The sequence below is a fragment of the Nicotiana tomentosiformis genome, chromosome 5 (assembly GCF_000390325.3).
Source record: "Nicotiana tomentosiformis chromosome 5, ASM39032v3, whole genome shotgun sequence".
In the NCBI taxonomy this organism is placed as follows: domain Eukaryota; kingdom Viridiplantae; phylum Streptophyta; class Magnoliopsida; order Solanales; family Solanaceae; genus Nicotiana; species Nicotiana tomentosiformis.
Genome location: NC_090816.1, coordinates 115,579,113 through 115,603,841, shown reverse-complemented (window position 1 = coordinate 115,603,841; position 24,729 = coordinate 115,579,113). Strand labels below are relative to the sequence as shown.

Here is a 24,729-nt window from a genome sequence, read left to right as displayed (position 1 = left end):
TAGAAAATATTTTTCGAAAAATATTTTTCCTCATACCAAACACACTCTTTCTGCTTTTCTCTTTTTTAGTCCCATTCGGCTAATCAGGGGCGGCTCAACAACATTTGTGACTTAAAGCCAAAACCTAATTAGAGGCCTTAAACCTAAACAAATTTTTTTAATATATCTAGCTTTTTGAGATGCAAAATTATTAATAATTTTTCTATATCTATTTTTTAAATAATTCTATATCAATTGATAATATAGCTAAAAGTTTATCAAGAGCTCATCCTTCATATTTTATAAATTTTCATCTCTTCTCTTTTTTTCATTTTTCTTTTGAGAGATTCATATTTTCTAGTTGACATACTTAAATTCTAACAAATATTTAAAAAGAATACACTTATAAAGTAAAATAAAAAATATAAGATAAACAAATACTAGAAAGTTAAAATGATAATCCTTGATTCAAGAAGTTTGAAGATTTAATTTCGAAATATTTGTTTGCTCCTTCAGTATACTTTTCGCAAGCTTGAAATGTGATAAAGAGCAGAAAATAATGTACAACTTATTCTTGGTTGAAATAATTTTTTTCATTTCCGACAAAAGTAGTGATGCTCAATATATTATATCAATAGTAATATTAAACTTTGTTTTTGTAGAGAGCAATAGAAATTACCAAAAGTTTTAAACAATGAACAATTGAACTCTTGAAGAAACTATGGAAAACAAATATAGACAAAGTATATAAGTTGATCCCGAAAAATTAAGTATGTCAGTTAATGAGAGATCATGACTCTCGCACAAACCAAAAAAGAGAGTATAATGTTTCACAATTTTCTAATAAAAAAGGGCTAAAAAAAGAGTAATAATTTATTTTATTTTTTAAGTTAAATGGTCATTGTACAAAGCTAAAAACTTAGATTTCTTTTTATATGATAAGTGTATCTTTCTTCAGAATATTACTCAATATTTTCTCAAAAATAATAATTATATATTAGCCTATTATTTGTAAAAAAATAGGGACCCCGAAATTTGGGGGCCTAACGCAGCTGCCTTAGTCGCTTCACGTTCCAGCCGGCCCTGCGGCTAATGGATGTGTATATTACCTCATTAAGTTATTGGATATATTTATAAAGTCCCATGAAAGAGAAACAAAAATTCTGTTACCGACTAAACAAGTCAAACACATATCCAACATATTTTTTAATGAATAATATGGACGGATAACTATTTTTTTATCTCGCATAAACAAACTCCCCTGTGTTTTTCATTATTTGGATTATGCTTGAAATTAGTCATGTCTTCGCAGTTTTTCTAAGAAGTTCTGTTCCTATCAATAGAAAGATCTCTTTCTTCTAGCAGTCTTAAATTTAAGACTTACTTTTATTTATATATGTAAGTAGTTTGGCTCGTTATAATCATTAATCCTATTAGGCTAATGGATGTGCATTTTATGCAAATTATAGGAGCCTTTTTGTACTTGTGAACCCCAATGATTATGTTGGTGGAATTCGAAGTTGTACAAACAATTCAACATATTATTGGCCACGTCCAAATTAGAATTTAATCGGGCTCCAATATTGATACCGAACCAAAAAAACAAAAAAACTCAACATGTTATAATCGCAGTAGAAAGACATTGTAAACTTGTGTTACCTCTCTACTATTTTATTGGATAAATAGCTAACACCAATGTATTGTATACAACTACACGAGCGATCGAAAACATTTTACACAAACAATACTTTATCTATCTCTATTTCTATATTACTACAAAAGGAGGAGGGAAGGCAGAGACTTTCCAAGTACAAGAATTTAACAGTTATTAAAACATCCCTTATGCGATTTTAAATACCAAATACACTGTTAATAATAAATTATTACATTTTAAACTATGCTTCTCTATGGTTCTAAAAGATAATAACACCAATTTAAATGAAAGAACATGATTAAACTTGAAAATATAATAACTCCCTTTCTGTTTTTTCGCCTTCAACAACTCTTCACATTATTCTTGGGGTGACTCGAACTCACAACCTCTTGGTTGGAAGTGAAGGGTGCTCACCAGAGCAACCCACTTTTTTCGCCTTCAAATTGACACTTAAATAATAAAATAATAGGATAAAATGCACTAGCAGTTCTTTTAAAGAGCATCTATAGCCTTGCTTACACAATATTGACTCCATTAGCATATATCAATCTGAATAAAGTTGAAAATTCCACCAAGTCTAAGATGAAAGTACTTAAATTAAAGAAGATTTTCAACAAAATAAGAAGAGAAAACAAAATCTTTTCGTAATCATCTTCATGAAGTTTTTTCTATCTTCATGCTGTCAAATACAAATTACAATATGATCTGTCCAAAATATACCATGTCCTAGCTAAAGAACAGAAGAGGATATAAACTACAGAAAAAAGAACAAAGAACTATACAACTTCACAAGGAAACAAATAGTACTCTTGTAAAGATTCATCAAGTGTATTTCCAGCACTGTTTCTATCTGCAGACGGGCTCTCAAGAACTGCTGCCACACTCTTGCCGGATCCTCCAAATACTTTGTATTTTTTAGGATCCGACACGGGTGTGGCGGCATTTTTGAAAGATCAGAGCAACACAGCTCAATCTGAACATGTCCGAGTTGTGGAAAATGCTTGAACTCGCGACAACAATAACTACGCCTCAACAACCAAAATATCCTTGAGCTTATGAATCTCTTAAACTCTTACCGGCAATCCATAGTTGTGGAATGTCCGAATCTTTCCATCCCAACCAGCTGTCACAACGACAAGGCCCCATGCCGGAGATAATGCTCTGTAGTTAACATTTTTGTTATGCTGATAAAGAGGATCATCGTGATAAGTAGAATGGTGTTCATAATTTTCAGCACTGGGTAGAAGCATTTCCTCTGGCCATGTTACAGAACCCCTAGATGATACATCCATAGTAAACCAATTTCCTATGGAAAATCGGCTTGAATCCCTTGTCTTAGAAAAATCCTCTTGAGGTTCACCTATTAGTGGATCAACGTTAGAACTGCCAAAATTTTCTGAATCATCTGCTGTTGTTGCCTGTCCTGCCCATGGTATTGCAACAGAAACGCCTTTGGAGTGGAAATGCTCACACGACCGTATAGATTTTCTTTGTTTGGACGCTTGGATGCTTATGTCATTATAGTCCCAAAGATATACGTGCGAGTCCTCTCCAACTGATACTATGTGTTTCCCGGTTGAGGTAAATGTGGCAGATGTGTGGCTTCCTGATTTTGATAGACCTGTTATATTAGAGCGTATACGCGTAAGGAGTGAGCCAGAATCTAAAATGAAATGTAAGATTATTTGCAGGCTTTTATGAAGGATTTATGAATCAAGGCAATTGTATACCTTTATATTTTTGCACAACCTCGACCCGATCAAGAATATGGATTTTGGAATCCTCAGATGTTATCATAACTCTTTGAGAGTCATTTTCGAAAAACTGCAAGAAATAGCTTTGTGTCAAAAAGACAACTAACAGTAATGTGCTAAAATATGTCGCGCCAAGAGTTTTTAAAAGTAAAACCTGAATGCCTGTAATTCTACTGCCAGAGGATTTCTTCTTACTATGAAGATGTATTTGTGTGTTGAGGGAAAGTAAAGTTTCATCGTTTACTTCATAGAAGCGGCAAGTACCAGAGATACAACCAACTATAAAGCCCTGTTTCATGGAAGTCAAAAAAATTATACGTCAGTCTGTTTCCTGAGTCGGGGCAATAGTAGTCATCACAGTCAGTATGAATCAACCAAATTAACACATACCTTGCCATTTGGTTGATACGCTACGGCAGTCACAAGGTCATGCACATCGGCCCATTCCACAACTCGCTTTTCTGGAACTCCCCAAATACGAACTTTTCCATCTATGGAGCCACTGATGAAGATGTTCTCGTTAACAGGATTGAATTGGATGCATGTCACTGATCACATTCAAATGAAACTCAAATTAAACTTCTTGACTAATCAACAACATAGTGAAATTGCAAAACATCTAACAAAACAGTTGTACAAAATAAAAGCTTAAACCCATTCGAATTAAAGCTTCGGATATTTACCATAGTTGTTGTGGGGAAAAACTCCATGACATCCATCCGAACCAACTTCCCATAGACGAACAGTTTCATCCATGGATGATGATAGAAGACACTGCATTTCAGTATTCCATTCAGTTTCATGGCAAGTAAATAAGTGATGCAAAAAGCAGTTAAAAGATGACTCACGTTAGAAGAGGACCAAGCAAGGTCCAATATGCCAGCAGTATGGCCATGAAACTCATGCAGCGGTGACTCGTCAATCTTGAATACCTTCTCAGGAACAATAACAGGGGTGTAACAAGACTTGTTCTTTTTATGTCCATGCTTCCCTTTGATGAGGTGACAGCTGAAATTGAACTCAGGTGATTCACATGATGAATTGAAAGTGACCAGCCAAATTCGAACAACCCCATCTTCACCACCACTTGCCAAATATTTCCCATCTGGACTAAACTTCATTGTCCAAATTAGGCCACTGTGAGCACTAATTTCTTGTCCACAGTAAACAGCACTGAACTCCTTAATTTTTTTCCTGTTCAGATGCACTTCCATTGGAGTTACCTTCTGCTTTTCAGTGAATACCTTAGATACCTCAGTTGATTGACTTTTCCTCATCTTTTGGCTAAATTGTTTCCACCACTTCTTCATTTTCTGGTTTTTCGACTTGCTATCCTTACCGTGAGTGGGGTCGGAAGTGGCATCAAAACAAGTATGTTCTCCATCAGGAGAATGAACAGTGCAACCACTACTTGAAACTTCAGCAACATCATCAAACCAAATCTGATCTAATTCATCGGCAGACGAATTTGCACTACCACTGGATTCCCTTACATTACACATAAAATCTTCCTCTGAAGCAGAACTACAGACTGCACCACTGCTTTCTGTAATCCTATTCAGTCCCATTGAATCTGATTCATCAGAGACTACACTAGGCAGGCAGTCAAATTCAACAAATCCCATTTCGTGCAAAAAATTCTCTCGTCGTGTCTTCACACTTTCTGGCTCCTCCAACCATAAATCATACCCCGACTTCTTTTCTACAAAAGCAGGTTCTTCTAACAACAGTGACTCAACAGAATCAAAGAAAACTTCTTCTACTTCATTTAAACTCTGCATTTCTTGCATTGTTTTCAATATCAGAATTCCACATCAAACTCCCAATTATCCTCTCACCACTTACTCTTTAAATACCTCAGGCCAATACCCGAGTTTTAGGACGGAGTTTCACTCACTATATAATTAAAAAACTTAAAATGAATCCTAGGTATGCTAATTCCACTTAAGATGTGGTATTAAAAAATTAGCATACCGTGTCTCCATACAAGGTACCAATCACCAAACACTATACAAAAACCAGAGTGACAACTAGTTTTGTTTCAAACTAGAAGCTTCTTTGTTCACACACTAAATAATGCATAAATGAATCAAACAAAAGATCAAGAACCTTTTGGTGTGTTGTATTAAAGGAATAGTTTTTGTACCTTAAGTTCCTCTTAAGGCAACAGAATAATGCCAACAAGTTTCACCGTCCTGCCGATGATTGAGGCCACTGTACCATTCAACCTTCAATTGGTCAACTACTTAACAATATACTAATAACAAACTCAATAACACTTCTTCTCTTCAAAGTTCTTTGAATTGACCCAAGTAATGTTTGCTCAAAAGTTAAAAACAATGCACATACAAGAGTAAATGGCGGATTAAGGAAAGGTGAAAATGCTTATATAATTTCACCAATCATAAACCACCAAATCTCTCAATTATAGCCTTCTAATCTTTAAGACTCTCTCCTCATATAGCTGGGCTCCAAGACTGAACTTTGAGCTTAAAACTCTGAAAATAACAAAAACCCAATTTTCAGATAACTCAAAAACAGAGCAAAAAGTTCACAGAAACAAAATCCCACTTCACTATAATATAAAAAACAAACACAAAATCAAGAAAACAACAACAATTGCTGATCAAAGTTAGCAGCTTTAATCAAAACCCATTTTAAGTAATAAGAAAACCAACCCATATTTCATGGAAAAATAACCTTTTACCCTAAAAATATAAACATTTTAAGTAGAACCCAATTTAGATAACTCAAAAACAACTTAAAAATTCAAGAAAACAAAAGCCCATTTTCACAAAACTCAAAATAATGAGAGGGAAAAAAAAACCAAAAAAAGTATTAAAAAAAACAACTATTATTCCTGATCATATTTCAAGAAAATACCTTTTTCACTTTTCCCCCTCAAAATGAACCTCCCAAGATGAGATTTTAGAAAAAGAAAAAGAATTTAAAATTAAGGTACAAAAAAAAGAAAGCGGATATTACAAGTGTAGAAAAGAGACAGGTAACATACAGGCTGTTGTTTGTTTTGAATTCGCTATAAATGAAAGACGATTCTTGTTTTTCTCTCAGCTCAAAAAACTCTACTACTACTAGTCAATATAGAGTAGTGAAGTTGGGCATAGTACTAGTAGCTGTTGTCTATTAAGAAAGAGAAAGAGAAAGCGATTGCTCAGTTTACCCTCTCCAACCTCACTAACTTCAAAAATTAAAGAACCTGCTGTTCCTTATATTTATATATATAGGAAATGGAAAGGTTTGGATTTTACAGTAACAAATCACAGTAGGATAATAGAAGATTCTTTTTGTTCTTTCATTTTTACAACCATGGATAACAAGGCTTGCTTGCAATATTAACATAATATCCTTAAACAACTTACTTTATATAGGAGACGCTTGAACAATATTTGGTTAAAGTTAAAATAAAAGATTATTTAAAGTGAAAATGTTTATTTGATTTGAAAACTGAAATATGCATAACGCTTTAATTTGTACTCTAAGAACTACATTCTCATAAGGTAAGATTTTATTGGCACCCGATAATTAATGTCTTTACATATACGGTAGTAATAATAATAATAATAATAATAATAATAATAATAACAATATCTCGATCCAAATAAGTTGAGGTCGGTGATACAAATCTTTATTCATATCATCAAGCTCAACTCATATCATCATGATCAGAATAACGTAAAAAAATAAGTTAAACAAAGTAAATTTATACAAAAAAATAATAACAATAATAATAATACAATATCGTAATTTGTTATCGTGATAAATTAGTATATTTTGATTTAAACACGATAAAAGTAAATTCTTACTCTTGGTAAAAATATTTTTAGCCTCTAATTAGTGACCTAAATTCAAACGATGAGAACACTCTATATTCTTTAATTGCAAGTTAATTATTTTCTGAAGCCTACAATTTGTAATTCCATTACTATTTTGATTTTCGAGCTACTTAAGTTAAAGTTGGAACAACTTTTTGCTCGTTTTGTATTAATGAATAATGCTCGAATTTCCGAATAATTAGGAATAAAGTTCGGCCGTATAGTCCAAAATGATAGCATAAATACAGATTGTAACAGTGGAGACTATCTTGGCTTGATTTATCACCAACAAACCTCCCCCCCCCCCCCCCCCTCCCGCGCCAAAAAAAAACTAAATTATTTCCAAATGTCAGAGAAATTTGTGCAACACAAGTGTTGTACGATATGCTTGAACGATAATACCTGATGTAGCACGAAGAAAATTGTTGTCCCATTATTGATTCCATTTTTTTAAAACTTTGGATTCTTCAATTGGAGCTTTTATATTGGCGTATATGATTGAGCAACGCACAAATGGAAGCAAGACACTCCAACCTCAAAATTTTATAACTTAATCCAATGGAGTTTTTCTTTTATCTTTCTTTTGTCATAATTTTTGTTAATTGTTTTCTTGGTCTCAAAGTTATATCTTAGTGTACATAAAATCTATAATATGTTTATTGCAATGCACAAAATATACATTCTACATCTCCTTATTGTCAACATAACCTACTAAAATGAACCAAAAAAAAAAAAGAGGAGAAAAAGATGCACTTTAAAATAATCCAAAACTGTAATTAGTAATCAAAAATTTTCATTTAACTTTTAGATGATAGAAAGCGTCCTTGAAAGGATTTTTGGTGCCCACTTCAGCCAATTAAAGATTGTATTTGTGGGTAACGCTTTAGGACTCACACTGTCCAATCGTTTTCTAAGCTTCCCACGTTTCTCATACTCTTTGGAAATATTTATTTGATGTATATATAAATAAAATATTTTAATATTAAGAGTAATATACTAAAATCAAATATTTTATATTAGTTGATTTGATATAAATATTGAGGAGGTAAAATCAATTTTCCATTGCTATTCATGTGAGTGTGACTTTTGTGAGATTGTGACTGTGTTATTCTTTCCTTTTTATTTTATTTGATTTTTTCGTTCTTTTCATCTCAATTTTTATATCTACCTTGTGTCATAATGTAGCATTTTTGCCGATAAAAAAGTAGTGCATATCTAGCTTTAAAAGTTCGATAAAGAACAGTCTGTAAAGCACATGGTGCTAATCTTAACCTAGAACGAATTATGTATCCAAATGACTCTGGCTGTGGCGGGTTAGAATTCATAATTAATTAATTATTATTATAATAAGCGAGCTATATAGATTATATATGCATTACACGAGTGGTTGTTGATACATAAATGGGATTCGAGATGATCTTGGTACTGATCAACTCCAATATAATAGTAATAAAGAGTTGGCAAAGTGAATGTGGTGTTTCTATGACCATTTAATTTATCACGATAAAATAATACCCAAAATGGTAAGTAAATAATATATTACTACGTAGTTATTAGTATAAACAATTATCTGGTGCAGGGAAACTTCAGTTTCTGGGGAAGTGAAAAAAGGAGACCGTATAACTCTTCAAATTCACCGTCAAAGGTATCGGGTTTGAGCCTTAGTCATACAAGTCATCTTTGATAGAAAATATTTTACTCCCTAAAGTGAAACCTTATGGTACGAATTCAGATTAATTGGACAGTGACGAAATCAGAAATTTTCCTTAGGGTGTTCAAACTTGAAAAAAGTAAAAACATCTCTGACAAAAAATGTTCAATATATATTATATACCTTTAAAACCTAATATTTTACTTATATATACAACTAAAATTTTCCGACGACGTTACCATAGTGTAGCTTCGCCCATGAGTCGGAACCCAATGGAGAAATTGAAGAGAAAACCAAAGACAAAACCCGCAAGCTCAGGAGAAGCTTTGTTGAGAAATAGTGCTAGACAGAATTGTTTGCCGCCTCATAAAATTACTATTCTCAAATATTAGTCTTAAGCAAACTAAATTCTTTTTAAAATAATTTGACGTTTTATAAAATAAGAAGTCACGTATTACTAATTTTTTAAAGCTATTACTATTTTAATTAATGGGGTATTAATTAAGTAGACTTTTAAAAAAACATAAAGTGTGATTTAGAAAATACCCTTTTTTTTAAATGGTGCGCAGAAACTTAAAAAAAAGAGATAACATGAACGAAGGCAGTAATTTGATGTAACGCTTATTTCACTTTAACATAGCGTGGTTAACTTTGTGGGCTAATTTTTTTAAACAACCCACCCCCCTCCAATTTCTATTAAGTTTTTGGCCTTGTTTTGTGATCCACAATATTTATTTTTTTCAGATATTAAGAAGGAATAAACTTTTTTTTAAAGCCTAGGAGTATTTGTTATATTTTTTATGAACAAATTAAGGTTAATATGGTCAACTTCATTGTTAATTAATGCTAAAAAGATGAATTTCTTAATATGTGTGAAAACAATAAATAAAAAATCAATTAAAGTGGAGGAATTATTGAAAAGGAAAAAAGAACTTTGAGTAATTTGGACTATAAGAAATGTTTATGAATGACGATAAAGGGTATATATATATATATATATATAGGTATAGTAAATTGGTCCTACATAAGGTCATTCAGAAACATCTTTTAGCTCTTCAATTTATTATATGTTGTCTTTTCATCTTTTTGGATCTGTATTGTTCTCTCTAATTGACTAGTACTAAATTTTTGAGGTTCTTCTTTGTTTACCTTTTAGGATCTGAGGAAATTTTGTCACACATCAAACTTGTTACGTTTTAATTAATTCTATTGTCGTTTCAAAAAATGAATGACAATAAGAAAATCATTGTAAATCCATCCAACTTTACTGCTGCCCTTTTATATTGAAAATAAAATCGAACAATAGTTTCTCTATTAGATGCGAATTTGATGAACAATTTGTTGAGGTAGACATTGGATATCGGAATGGTTAAACAAAATAATTGTGATTTTACTACGTGGTCTTAGTAGGGTTTCTTATTTAAACATATATTATATATTAATTTATTTCAATTGCATGTTTTGAAAATAATTGGAAGGTAACTAAGAAGCCACCAAAGCTACACTTTGAAATAGTTTAAACATATATCTTATATATTAATTTATTTCAATTGCTTTGAAAATAATTGGAAGGTAATTAAGAAGCCACCAAAGCAACACTTTGAAATAGTTTAAACATATATCTTATATATTAATTTATTCCAATTGCTTTGAAAATAATTGGAAGGTAATTAAGAAGCCACCAAAGCAACACTTTGAAATAGTTTAAACATATAACTTATATATTAATTTATTCCAATTGCTTTGACAATAATTGGATGGTAATTCAGAAGCCACCAAAGCAACACTTTGATATAGTTGTTTATCCCAGTTGTTATGAGAGGCAAATCTCCGCTCAATCCTCTAGATTTCCTATTGTTGAAATCAAAAAGATAATTTCGATTTTTTATTGTCAAAATCTTTATTACACTTTTGATATACTATAATCACCATTTGGAATTTCTATATTGAGTTGGTAACTAACACCTTGGAAAAAGAAAATTTGTTTAGTTGCTAACACGTCTCCATAAAGCTTTTTGTTTTTAGGAAAATAAGATTTTATACACGTCTCTATATACTTTTACATTTGGGACGAAGGATTCAACAAAAGGAGGGTGGAGTTATTATGCTTTCATAAAGCTAATGATAAAGATAAAAGTTAGTTAGGATACAATCTTTGACATAAGCATGCAATATTACTTCTTATTGCTATTATTTTTTAATAAATTAATAAATAATCAAGAAAGGGAAATCTCCATAAAATCATGATATAAGTATTCTAATCGAAACTACACAAATGAAATTTTCTAGATTGATATGTGTAAGCATGCAAATCAAGGTTTAATTATTCAATACAATCATAAATTCCAAGAAGTATAAAAATTTCTAGCTGTGCTAATCCAATGATAATCTCTACTTGGTGTATCTTTGTGCTTCCCATTTTCAGGGAGGTATTAATTATTAGGGTCGAAAACGAAATAATAAAAAATTAATTAGTTTTTTTACAAGACAATTTGAAGATCTTGTAAAATATTTCTGAGATTTATATAAGTTTGACTTGTTCTGAAGTAATTTTTATCACATTCCATCTTTAAAAGAGTTACTGCAACTTATTTATAATGTCATATCAACCTTAGAAAATAGCAATTTATGTAAGTTTCCCTTCAATTTCTCACTTGATTCCTTCGTGTTAAGATCGAAATAATCAGATGTCATGCGAAAGGTATAAGGTATACTTTCAATGACGATAAATTAGATATCAAAAGAGAAATATACCCAAAAAAATACAAACATCTAATGTGATCAATTGACTTACATCCATATGTAAAGATGAGCAATCCAGTATATTAAAAAAACATACAAAATATCGAGAGAACAACCATACAAAGAGACACATACAAATGGCTAACAATTGTCCCAAAAGTTATCCCCCTAAACAAGATTCTCAAACCCCTTTTGGCTACATTATGAATGTTGATTAATGAGAATTAAGGATCCTCAATTTACAGAAATAAAAAAAAAAATTCCTCCAAAAAAAAGATTAGCAAAATAAGAAATAATTATATTTTCCTTTTCATAAAAGGTAAAATTAACTATAATTAATATGTTGGTTCCTTCAAAAATATAATAAGAAAAACATGACAAACACTTAAATAACTAATGTTACGATCACATGGACAAATAACCATAGACTATATATTACAAAGTGTAAATAGCATAATATATGTCATAACACAATTTTCAATAAATTAAAGTATTCTTCCTCATTTACCAAATCTAGTGCCACTTGCTTTACACTTGACCAAAATCACGACCCCACTCACATGCAAATCCAATTATTCTTTTCTAGCATTTTGGAAATGTATCCCACCAGTCACTTTGCCTCAAGTGCTTATATTTCATTCTTTGTATTTTCATGGCCCATTGCCAACCTCTCCAATTTTTTCTTCTTTTTTTTTTTCTTTCAATTTGGTTCAAGATATGCTCATGATTCTCTTAATTAGATAAACATGGTAATACTAATAATAATTATAAGAAGGATATTAATTAGTCTGATATCTTCAAAAGCATGTGGACACATATTTGTCTTACCAGCTTTAAAAGATTTTCTATTGCTTATGCAAATCTTTGGTTTGTTAGGAGTAGTCATTGTCAAATCATTGGTAACCAAAAGTCGTTTGGAGCTTAATGTATTATAAGTATTTATCATCACAATCACGTCCTAATCGATTTTGGTTATATTTTTAAGCTCAACCCACGAAAAAAATATTAATTGGTGCTCTTTTAATGCGAACTCCGAAGATCATTCTGTTAAATATATTTTTTTCTGAAGACCAACTCATTATTTTTTAGAACATATTACTAAAGTATTATTATTCCATCTTAAAACTTAACTCGCTAAATAAAATAATAATGAGACTTCAACAAAAAAATATATTATCATTTCATCTAAAAATATAAACCGTCAAAAGAATACAATTTTAAGAAAGTGTATCACGGCTAGGGGCGGAGCTAGCCCTTTACTTACGGGTTCGACCGAACCCAATAGTTTTTGTGTAAATTCTTTATTTATCTTGTAAAATTCATGAAATATATACAATTTATTATTTTAGAACTCAATAACTTAAAAGAATTAAAATCGCAAACTCATATACTTCAATATTGATTCCGCCTTTGATCGGTACGACTCCCAAAAGCCAAAGAGAAAACAAATGGAGTAGGGTTAGAGAAGAGATAGGTGTGATCGTGGCACGTCTTCATACATAATATTTCTTCCTTTAGATTATTGGATCATAATACATTGGAAATTGTGCAAGACAAGTCATTTTCTCACTTTATATGAATTTATTTATTTTAATCTTTATAAAAAAGAACGATCCAATTCTATATTTAAAAATAATTTACCTTTATATAATAACTTATATTCACATAAAATATAAGCACATTATTTTTATATCACAAATTTAAAAAAAAATCTTAAATTTCGTAACCACCAAAATAAATTTACATAAACTGAAATAGAACTAGCATTTCAAAAACAAATTAGGCAACAACCAATTTATTTAGTGCTTTTGCAATCACCTAGGATTATTACACAAGTTGACTTTAGGATCCATCGTACGTTTTGGACCACATGCCCAATACCACTTCGAACAATGCATAGTTCTCACTATATATTCATGTACTATGCAGGTTCATCTAGAATATTTAAAATATATACACCATTTAAAAGGCGGGAAAAAAATATTAAGTGAAAATTAATTTATATTTATTTGAATAAATAATTCACTATTCATTTAGATGTACTATTTAGTATTTTGGGAGCATGGGACTCATAAATAATATTTTATCAATTTTATAAAATATATACATAAAATACCTAATTTAACGGAGATATATGGTTCATGTACATCATAAAAACGGCATAAATCCGCCCTTAATGTTCTATACTTTTTACTTAGTTCTACTCCATTTTCTGGTTAACATTACGGCCTGATTTAGCGGTGAAAACAGATTTCTTCTCGGGTATAAAATTGTTTCTACGATACTATGGCACATCTTAAATTTTTTATTAAGGGTGTCAAAATATAAAAAATAAATATAAGAAAAAGTCAAATAAATTCAACTTATAGTATATAGATATAAAAAAAATAACTTTTTTGTTTATATATATAGTATAATTTTCCAAGAAAGAAGTACCGATCAACGCCAGAATTGCTCTACCATTGGTGCATCAAAGTTCAGTAAATAACTAGGACTTTGTAGAGAAAAGCAAAAACAAAATAATACTCGTAATACCCTTCTCATGACTTACATGTGTAGAATTCTTAACAAATTAATTCAAATAATCAATTATCCAATCGTAATTGCAACTTAATGATAGCTCAAACTCTGAACAGTATCATGCATGGCACCTATATATAGGGGTGGCAAACGGGCGGGTCGGATATGAGCGGGTCGAAAACGAGTAATTTAAAAAATGGATAAATTATTCGACCCGACTTGTATTTGAGACGGATAAAAAACGGGTTATCCAACAGATAATATGGATATCCATATTATTCATTTTTTTTTTAATATGATCATTTTTGGGAGAATTCCTAGTTTTCCAAACTTGAGTAACCCCCAATTTGAGGCTTTACAAATGTAAAAGTTAAAGACATTAGTTATTCATTGGTTATCTATTTGGTTAACTATTTTCTAAGTAGATAATATGGTTCTTATCCATATTCGATCTGTTTTTAAAAAATTCATTATCCAATCCAATTTTTAATGGAGAATCTGGGTGGATAACTGTATTCTTTTAACCATTTTGCCACATTTACCTCTATATATAATGAATTGGGTTTGGAACAAATAAATACTTCTTAAATATGTTAGATATGGATTAGTTAGGACTACAATTTACGTTCGTGTCTTCTATATATAGTTGTGGCACCATTGATGGTGGTTGTCTACCTCGAGAAAAAAATTCAGTTTTAGTGTTTCTTGCATGGCTATTTAATGCAAGAAACATATGTTGAAAGCAATCGAGACGAGCGATAATTTGAACTTTATGAGTTTTAAATTGGGCTTTTAATATTCGGTCAGTCAAAAATTATAACAATTGCTAGTCAAATATATAAAAATTATATACTAACTATGTATAAAATTTATGTTTTATGTACATTACACCTTAATATACTAATAATATACATTTGTTGGCAATTATTTTGGAGAATCTAAATTTTTCTTTTAAATTCTAGGATATATCAGGTGTTAGTAACTGAATTCTAAACTTAATTTTTGTCCTTATTAAATAAATTTCTTAATACAGTGTTTCGATTAAAGCTATTAAGTTTGAGTATACCCATAGCTAACCTTCTAGCTCCACCACTAATTGCAAGACTATACAATTTATGTGCTTAATAATTGAGACACCCATAAGTAGCATATAAATTATTGATAGTTATACGAAACTCCCTACATTCATCAGAAGATCAAGACTACTAAAGTTACACAAAATTGGACAGTCCTCCTTTGAGTTTTAGGCTACTTAAGAGTTAAAAGCAAAATAAATGCACCAATCATTAGGTATTACGTTTAAATTATCTTTTCATAAGAATGATCAAATCTGGGGAGGGTAGTGTGTACGCAGACCTTATCCCTACCATAAGGTAAAGAGATTGTTTCCAATAGAAACTCGACATTCTTCCCTCCAAGAACTCCCCACCTTGCTCTTGGGGTAACTTGAACTCACAACCTATTGGTTGGAAGTGGAGGTTGCTTACCATCAGAGCAACCCCTCTTGTTATGGGAAAATTTTATTGAAAAGAGAAAATACATATTTCATGCTAACCGACTTTGTGATCGCATTCTTTCACTTTGATTTTCTTATATTTTATTATTGTAATCATGTGTTATCACTGTTTTTTTTAATCTTGTTTTTAGCAGAGTGTCTTAGCCGATAGTCTATCGAAAATATCATATTTGCCCTTTCAGAATAGGGATAAGGTTTCCGTAAACACTGTACTTCTCATACTCCATTTGTTGATAACTAAGCCTAAATTCAAAACAAAATATGTAAAGTTCATATCAAAATATGTACGACAAATCAATTCCCTAGTGTGTTGAGCCAAAATCACAAACAACTCAAGTGGTGAGGTGAGCCAAGAAGATCAGTGGGTTTGCCTTGAGGATTATCCTTATCCATCTGCTCTTATCATTTTGACATTTATATTCAACATGCATTGAATTTTCATAAGTGTACGAACTAGATGCTTTTGAGTTTGCCTCGTCCAAGTTGTCTCCAAAAGGTATGTTTCCCACATTCTGCTCTTAAATCTTAACTATGTTTAAAGCTTTTACTTGATATTTATCTAAACTAGTCTCTATATACTTGCTTTGCACGTAAATATTTAGTCAATTATTCATATGAAGGAACTATAAATTCTTATTGTCGATATTAATATTCCTCTTAAAAATTCAACATATAATTGTCCATGTGAGAAATCATGTAGCAACAAAGACAATCTATTATCTGAGATTGTATGATCACGTGCTTTATTTATCTTCTCCACGAAACACAAGAGTAACTAAAATTATTCTTGTCCATATTTAAATACTTTCATCGTTCGACATTTAGTCTGAAATATTAAAAATAAAAAATAAATAAAATAATAATATAAGAAAGTAGATATTAACAGTGTACTTCGTAGATGCGATTATCAATTTATATTTATAAGAAATTGTCTGTTGCCAGACAATATTAATTTTATACTACTTATAAAGATATTAGATATAGGGAGTCTCTCACTCAAATTTTATATTTTTTACTCCTATAAAAGAGTTACATAGCGTAGTAATTCTTAATCCCAAAAATATCTAAAAATAACATAACCAAGTAGTGTTACGACTCGAAATTCCCACCTTCGGACTGTGATAACGCCTAACATTTTACTTACTAGGCAAGCCAACGTTAGAATAATATTAACTAATTTTTAAATAATTTTTAAATTATTAATAATCAAAAAAATAAATGCGGAAGCAAAGTTTGAAATATAGTGAATAATCCATAAAAATAACGGTGTCTAAATACCATCTCAGAATTGATGTCACAAGTGTACGGGCTTCTAGAATAATACAAATAAAGGTCAGAATAAAATGAAGCTGTCTGGAAATAAACACACAACTAAAGTAAAATAGACGGGGACTTCAGAACTGCGGACGCCATGCAGTTATACCTCAAGTCTCCTCCGAGTAGCTGAAATCCAAGAAAGTCTATGGCACGCCGCTGGGACCAACTCTGAAATCTGCACAAGAAGTACAGAGTGTAGTATCAGTATAACCGACCTCATGTATTGGTAAGTGTTGAGCCTAACCTCGACGAAGTAGTGGCGAAACTAAGGCGGGTCACTTACATTTCATGTATGCAATATTAGTAATAACAACAATAATAGAAATAAATCGGGTAACTCGTTTATAATAATTGAAGCCAACTCAGCAGTCATAACCAATTATCATTTCCATCAATTCTGTTGCAGCGTGCAACCCGCTCTCACAATATATTCACATTCAGTTCTGTTGCAGCGTGTAACTCGCTCTCACAATATATTCGTTTTAATCAAGTCTGTTGCGGTGTGCAACCCGATTCCCCAATATATATGTATGTCTGTCGACTTTTAAATAAGTCTGTTGCGGCGTGCAACCCGATCCTCCACTATGGACTTTTAATAAGTCTGTTGCGGCGTGCAACCCGATTCTCCAATATGGACTTTTAATAAGTCTGTTGCGGCGTGCAACCCGATCCTCCAATATATTCAATGTAATCAATTCTGTTGCGGCGTGCAATCCGCTCCTCCAACATATTCATTTACCAATTCTTATAGAAGAATTTTCCGAATAAATACAATAATTAATATAAAATTATAAGACAACAAGCATACAATAATTATGATTTAATTACGAAACAAACAAAGGTAAATAGCAAATTATTATAGAAATCAGAGAGAAAATATGCAGTTTAATATTTAATATGCTAAATGTCAAATAACAATTAAGGCATATAATTCAAATAACATGTAACAATTAATGCAGGAATTCAAGAATTAATATTTGACAAAGAATAGGAGAGAAACAATTATTATACAATTAATTTATAATTTAAAATAATTTATGATTTTCGAGTAAATACGCAAACAATTAATTTGACGACGTATAGACACTCGTCACCTCACCTATACGTCGTTCCCATGCGTTTCACATAACAAATAATTTAAGGGTTCTATTCCCTCAAGTCAAGGTTAACCACGACACTTACATCGCTTTGCAAATTTCAACCAATTACTTAACCACAACTTTTCCTTTTAAATTTGTCTCTGAAAGCTTCAAATCTATTCACAAACAATTCAATATACTCAATACGAATCATAGGAATTAATTTCATTAATTTACTAATTTTCTGAATAAAATTCAAAATTCATTAAAATATTCGACAGTGGAACCCACCTATCAAATCTCGGAAAAACTTACGAAATCCGAACACCCATTCCGAGACGAGTCCGAATATACAATCGGTTTTGAAATCCGACCTCGATTCGAGGTCTAAATCCCCAAATTTCGAAATTTCTAAGTTCTACCCAAAAATCGTAATTTCACCATAACAATTCTAGATTATAGGTTGAAATCTTGTTATAAGATGTAAAAGATTGAAAGAGACTAGTTTAGAATCACTTACCTATGATTTGGGGAAGGAATGGTCTTTGAAAAATCGCCTCTTGTATTTTAGGTTTTGAAGATTTGGGAAATGAATCAAAAATCCCGTTCAAAAGTCATTTTGATCAGCTGCAGATGTCGCATTTGCGACTTGGGTTTCGTAAATGCGAAGCCCGCAAATGCGAGAAAAGTATCGCAAATGGGAACTCCGCAAATGAAGCACACCAGCTATGATTTCTATGTTCAATTCACTCTGTAGCCTATCCGAAACTTACCCGAGCCCTCGGGGCTCTAAACCAAAGGTGCACACAAGTCTAAAAATATTATACGGACCTGCTCGCGCGATCAAATCGCCAAAATAACACTTAGAACTCCGAATTTAGCACCAAATCAAATAAAATTCTCAAGAATACTTTAAAATTTCTATTTTCTCAACTAGACGTCCGAATCACGTCAAATCAACTCCGTTTCTCACCAAATTTCACAGACATGTCTTAAATATCATAATGAACCTGTACCGGGATCCGGAACTAAAATACGGACCCGATACTAACAATGCCAAATATCAATCAATTCTTAAAAATAAATAATTTCCAAACTTTTAATTTTCATCAAAAATTCATAACTCAAGCTAGGGACCTCCGAATTCGATTCTGGGCATACGCCCAAGTCCCATAATTCGATACGAACCTATCGGAATCGTCAACGCACGAATCCAGGCCTGTTTACCAAAAATGTTGACCGAAATCAATTAAAATTAACTTTTAAGGCAAAAATTCTTATTTTCATTAGTTTTCAACATAAAAGCTTTCCGGAAACCTGCCCGGACTGCGCATGCAAATCGAGGAGGGTAAAAAAGAAATTTTTAAGGCTTAAGAGCGCAGATTTGAGTTCTAAAACATAAGATGACCTTTTGGGTCATCATATTCTCCACCTCTAAAACAACCATTCTTCCTCGAACGGACATAGAAAAGTACCTAGGCTGGTGAAAAGGTGGGGATATCTACTCCGCATATCGGACTCGGACTCCGAAGTAGCTGCCTCAATAGGCTGACCTCTCCACTGCACTCGAACTGAAGGGTAACTCTTTGATCTCAACTGGCGAACTTGCCACGCTAGAATTGCCATCGACTCCTCCTCGTAAGTCAAATCCTTGTCTAGCTGGACAGAGTTGAAATCTCATATGTGGGATGGGTCACCATGATATTTTCGGAGCATAGAAACATGGAATACCAGATGAACAGAGGAGGCAACGTAAGTCTATAAGCTACCTCCCCCACTCTCTCAAGGATCTCAAATGTCCTGATATACCTAGGGCTCAACTTGCCCTTCTTCCCAAATGTCATAACTCCCTTTATGGGCGATACCCGAAGTAATATTCTTTCTCCAATCATGAATGCAATATCACGAACTTTACGGTTGGCATAACTCTTTTGCCTAAACTGAGTTGTACGAAGTCGATCCTGAATAATCTTGACCTTATCCAAGGAATCTTGCACCAAATCGGTACCCAATAACCGAGTCTCTCCCGTTTCAAACTAGCCAACTGGCGAATGTCATCGCCTTCCGTATAATGCCTCATATGGAGCCATCTGAATGCTCGACTGGTAGTTGTTATTGTAGGCAAACTATGCTAATGGCAAGAACTGATCCCAAGAACCTCCAAAGTCAATAACACAGGCATGGAGCATATACTCCAACATCTCAATAGTACGCTCGGACTGCCCGTCCGTCTGAGGATGGAATATTGTGCTCAACTCAACCCGCGTACCCAACTCACGCTGTACTGCCCTCCAAAAGTGCGAGGTAAATTGCGTACCTCGATCTGAAATAATAGACACGGGCACCCCGTGAAGGCGGACAATCTCACGAATGTAAATTTCGGCTAATATTTCTAAAGAATAGGTAGCTGCCACTGGAATGAAATGTACTGACTTGGTCAACCTGTCCACAATGACCCCAAACTGCATCAAATTTTCTCTGAGTCCGTGGGAGTCCAACAACAAAATCCATAGTGATACGCTCCCATTTTCATTCAGGAATTTCTAACTTCTAAAGCAACCTACCAGGTCTCTGATGCTCGTACTTAACTTGATGACAATTCAGACACCGAGCTACATATGCAACTATATCCTTTTTCATTCTTCTCCACCAATAATGTTGCCGCAAATCTTGATACATTTTGGCGATACCTGGATGAATAAAATACCTGAAATTGTGTGCCTCTTCAAGAATTAATTCACAAAGCCCATCCATATTAGGCACACAAATATGACCTTGTATTCGCAGAACTCCATCTTCCCCCACAGCAACCTGTTTGGCATCACCGTGCCGCACCGTGTCCTTAAGGACAAGTAAATGAGGATCATCATACTGCCTCTCCCTGATGCGCTCATACAAAGAAGACCGAGCGACTGTGCAAGCTAGAACTCGACTGGGTTCTGAAACATCTAACCTCACAAACTGATTAGCCAAAGTCTGAACAACTACATCTAATGGCCTCTCACCAACCGGAATATACGCAAGACTATCCATACTCACAACCTTTCTACTCAAAGCATCGGCCACCACATTGGCCTTTCCGATGTGATACAAAATGGTGATATTATAGTGTTTTAACAACTCTAACCATATTCTGTGCCTCAAATTAAGATCCTTTTGTTTGAACATATACTGAAGGCTATGATGATTAGTAAATACCTCACACGAGATACCATAGAGGTAATGCCTCCAAATCTTCTGCGCATGAACATTGGCTGCCAATTCTAAGTCATGAACAGGATAATTCTTCTCGTGAACTTTCAATTGCCGCAACGCATATGCAATTACCTTGTCATCTTTAATACTACGCCAAGCCCAATGTGAGAGGCGTCACAATATACCATATACAATCTTGAACCTGTGGGTAATACCAACACTAGCGTTGTAGTCAAAGCGGTCTTGAGCTTCCGAAAGCTCAACTCACACTCGCCTGACCATCTAAATAGGGCACCCTTCTGGGTCAATCTGATCTTAATAGTTATTCATAATCAATTACAGAATCGTCAATTAACTTCATGTTAACAAAAATCTCATTTCAAACCTTCACAATACTAATAACGAGATGCGAGGCATGAAGACCTCATAATTATTTACCCGAATTAACGAGTCACATTTAACGCCACCTGGGCGGGCACCTACCTCGTAGGTTACAACTCAATATTACAACACGAATTTGGCAAGTATGCACGGAGAATTTCATACAAATATTTTTAAATAAGCCTAGTAGACATGACTCCCTATTAGTACTATTGTACAAATTTAATTTTCACAAGGGAGAATTCAATCACAAGAATTTTTTTTATCACAAGGATCTCGTCCTTATATAACTTTCATCGCAGCTCATAGCTCGGTTTAAACATATCAATTTATTTTAAGATACGAGGACCTCGGCCTCAGTTCTGAATCACAAGTAATATGCACATCTTGCTAATCGAAACTTTCCATTTTCTCCTTTTAAATAACTTTCGTTAAACAAAATCACAACACATAATAAACCCCACACCAGTAGGGCATATAATTCACAATTTATAATTAATTATCCAAAAATACATCAAAAATACCGAAATAAGTACCAAAAAGGCACCTTTAGCTTCACAGATCTTATTAGAGTCCATCATGGAATGATAGGTGTAGTTATCTTCATTAAACCTCCCAACAGAAGTAAACACATAAGTAGATTATAGAATTACGAAACTCACTCATAAATGGAGCACAATAGTAGGACTCGTCTTGATACTCACAACCGAATCAAGTTAAGGAAATTATTCCTTTATTTTAAATCGAGGTCGTACCTATAATGACACCATCTAATGTAACGACCTCCACTATACCATAAAACAAATATAACAACGACTGGGTCTCCATCTCTAGGACGCCTTCTACCCGCCTGTCCTCCACCCTTAACTGATCGTGTGGGTGGTGTAGTAACTGCAATGGGGTACGGAGTCTGAGTGCTTTGATGAAATATGCCTCTCCTAAGTGTGGGACAATTTTCTCATTATGTTCCTAGTATCGCCATATTCATAAAAACTCCTTTGCGGGTTTGGCTGCTCATATTGAGTCTGTGCCAGATAACTGGGATAACCATTGCAAGAAACTCATGTTAGTGGTGCATTAAAAGAACTTACTGGAGCAACTTGATTAATCCGATGTGCGAACTGGGATGGCCGACTACACCGAGCCCCCTGCATAATGATTTATACTCGTAGAGTAGAATCCACTGAATCCCCCAAAACCTCGAGACGTTTTGGTCTCCTTAGTTTCCTTCTCGAACACGTTCTAATATCTTGGCAATTTCTACCACTAGTGGAAATGAAGTATTGGCATGTAGCTCCCGAGTCATACACGTTTTTTTTAATAAGTTTGTTGCGGCGTGCAACCCGATCCTCCAATATGGACTTTTAATAAGTCTGTTGCGGCGTGCAACCCAATCCTCCAATATATTAATTATAATTAATTCTCTTACGGCGTGCAACCCGATCCTCCAATATATTCATTATAATCAATCCTGTTGCGGCGTGCAATCCGCTCCTCCAATATATTCATTTGCCAATTCTTATAGAAGAATTTCCCCAATAAATACAACAATTATTATAAAATTATAAGACAACAAGCATACAATAATTATGATTTAATTACGAAACAAACAAAGGTAAATAGCAAATTATTATAGAAATCAGAGAGAAAATATACAGTTTAACATTTAATATGCTAAATGTCAAATAACAATTAAGGCACATAATTCAAATAACATGTAACAATTAATGCAGGAATTCAAGAATTAATATTTGACAAAGAATAAGAGAGAAACAATTATTATAACAATTAATTCATAATTTAAAACAATTTATTATTTTTCGAGTAAATACGCAAATGATTAATTTGATGACGTATAGACACTCGTCGCCTCGCCTATACGTCGTTCCCATGCATTTCACATAACAAATAATTTAAGGGTTCTATTCCCTCAAGTCAAGGTTAACCACGACACTTACCTCACTTTATAAATTCCAATCAATTACTCAACCACAACTTTTTCTTTTAAATTTATCTTCGAAAGCCTCAAATCTATTCACAAACAATTCAATATACTCAATACGAATCATAAAATTTATTCCATATGAATTTATTAATTTTCGGATAAAATCCAAAATTCAATAAATATTCGGCAGTGGGACCCACGTCTCAAATCTCAGAAAATTTTACGAAATCCGAACACTCATTCTGAGACGAGTCCGGATATATAATTGGTTTTGGAATTTGACCTCGATTCGAGGTCTAAATCCCCAAAATTTGAAATTCCTAAGTTCTACCCAAAAATTCTAATTTCACCATAAAAATTCTAGATTCTAGCTTAAAATATTGTTATAAGATGTAAAAGATTCAACGAGACTAGTTTAGAATTACTTACCTATGATTTAGGAAAGGAATTGTCTTTGAAAAATCGCCTCTTGTGTTTTAGGTTTTGAAGATTAAAGAAATGAATTAAAAATCCCGTCCAAAAGTCATTTTGATGAGCTGCAGATATCGCATTTGCGATCTCGGCTTCGTAAATGCGAAGACCGCAAATGCGAGAAAAGTATCGCAAATGCGAACTCCTCGCATCTCTACTGCCTTCGAAAATACGAACCATTTGTTCGTAATTGCCAACATTGAACCATCGCAAATGTGATGAAAATTTTGCAAATGCGAAAATCCCAGTCCCAGCCCATTTTCGCAAATGCGGACAACCGTTCGCAAATGCGAGGTCCCCTTCCAACCCCACTGCTCGCAAATGCGAAGCTTCTTCCCAAATGCGATGCTCGCATTTGCAAGCCAGACCTCGCAATTGCAAAGTCTGCAGACCTGAAGCACACCAGCTATGATTTTTATGTTCAATTCACTCTGTAGCCTATCAGAAACTCACCCGAGCCCTCGGGGCTCTAAACCAAAGGTGCACACAAGTCTAAAAATATCATACGGACCTACTCGCGCGATCAAATCGCCAAAATAACACCTAAACCTCCGAATTTAGCACCAAATCAAATGAAATTCTCAAGAATACTTTAAAAATTCTATTTTCTCAACTGGACGTCCGAATCACATCAAATCAACTATGTTTCTCACCAAATTTCACAGACAGGTCTTAAATATCATAATGAACCT

At 33.2% G+C, this 24,729-nt stretch overlaps 1 protein-coding gene and 1 long non-coding RNA gene across 2 annotated transcripts; both read right to left on the bottom strand.

The window, feature by feature from the left end:
- Positions 1–2,211: 2,211 nt before the first annotated feature.
- On the bottom strand, positions 2,212–5,472 carry LOC104093641 (uncharacterized WD repeat-containing protein C3H5.08c). The gene is made up of 6 exons (XM_018769923.3): positions 4,236–5,472; positions 4,071–4,161; positions 3,778–3,935; positions 3,542–3,676; positions 3,364–3,457; positions 2,212–3,254 (listed from the first exon to the last, which is right to left on the bottom strand). The coding sequence occupies exons 1-6, from the start codon at positions 5,175–5,177 to the stop codon at positions 2,698–2,700; spliced, it is 1,977 nt and encodes a 658-aa protein (XP_018625439.1). The 5' UTR covers positions 5,178–5,472; the 3' UTR covers positions 2,212–2,697.
- A 161-nt stretch (positions 5,473–5,633) lies between these two features.
- LOC138891621 (uncharacterized) lies at positions 5,634–6,524 on the bottom strand. The gene is made up of 2 exons (XR_011407989.1): positions 6,401–6,524; positions 5,634–5,885 (listed from the first exon to the last, which is right to left on the bottom strand). It is a non-coding gene; the product is annotated as an uncharacterized lncRNA (long non-coding RNA).
- Between the last annotated feature and the right edge of the window lie 18,205 nt (positions 6,525–24,729).

Coding starts and splice junctions, on each gene's coding strand:
- LOC104093641 (XM_018769923.3), bottom strand. CDS start 5,177: ATGCAAGAAATGCAGAGTTTAAATGAAGTAGAAGAAGTTTTCTTTGAT. Junction 4,162..4,235: donor TTGCTTGGTCCTCTTCTAAC/GTGAGTCATCTT, acceptor ACTGAAATGCAG/TGTCTTCTATCATCATCCAT. Junction 3,458..3,541: donor GTAGAATTACAGGCATTCAG/GTTTTACTTTTA, acceptor TATTTCTTGCAG/TTTTTCGAAAATGACTCTCA.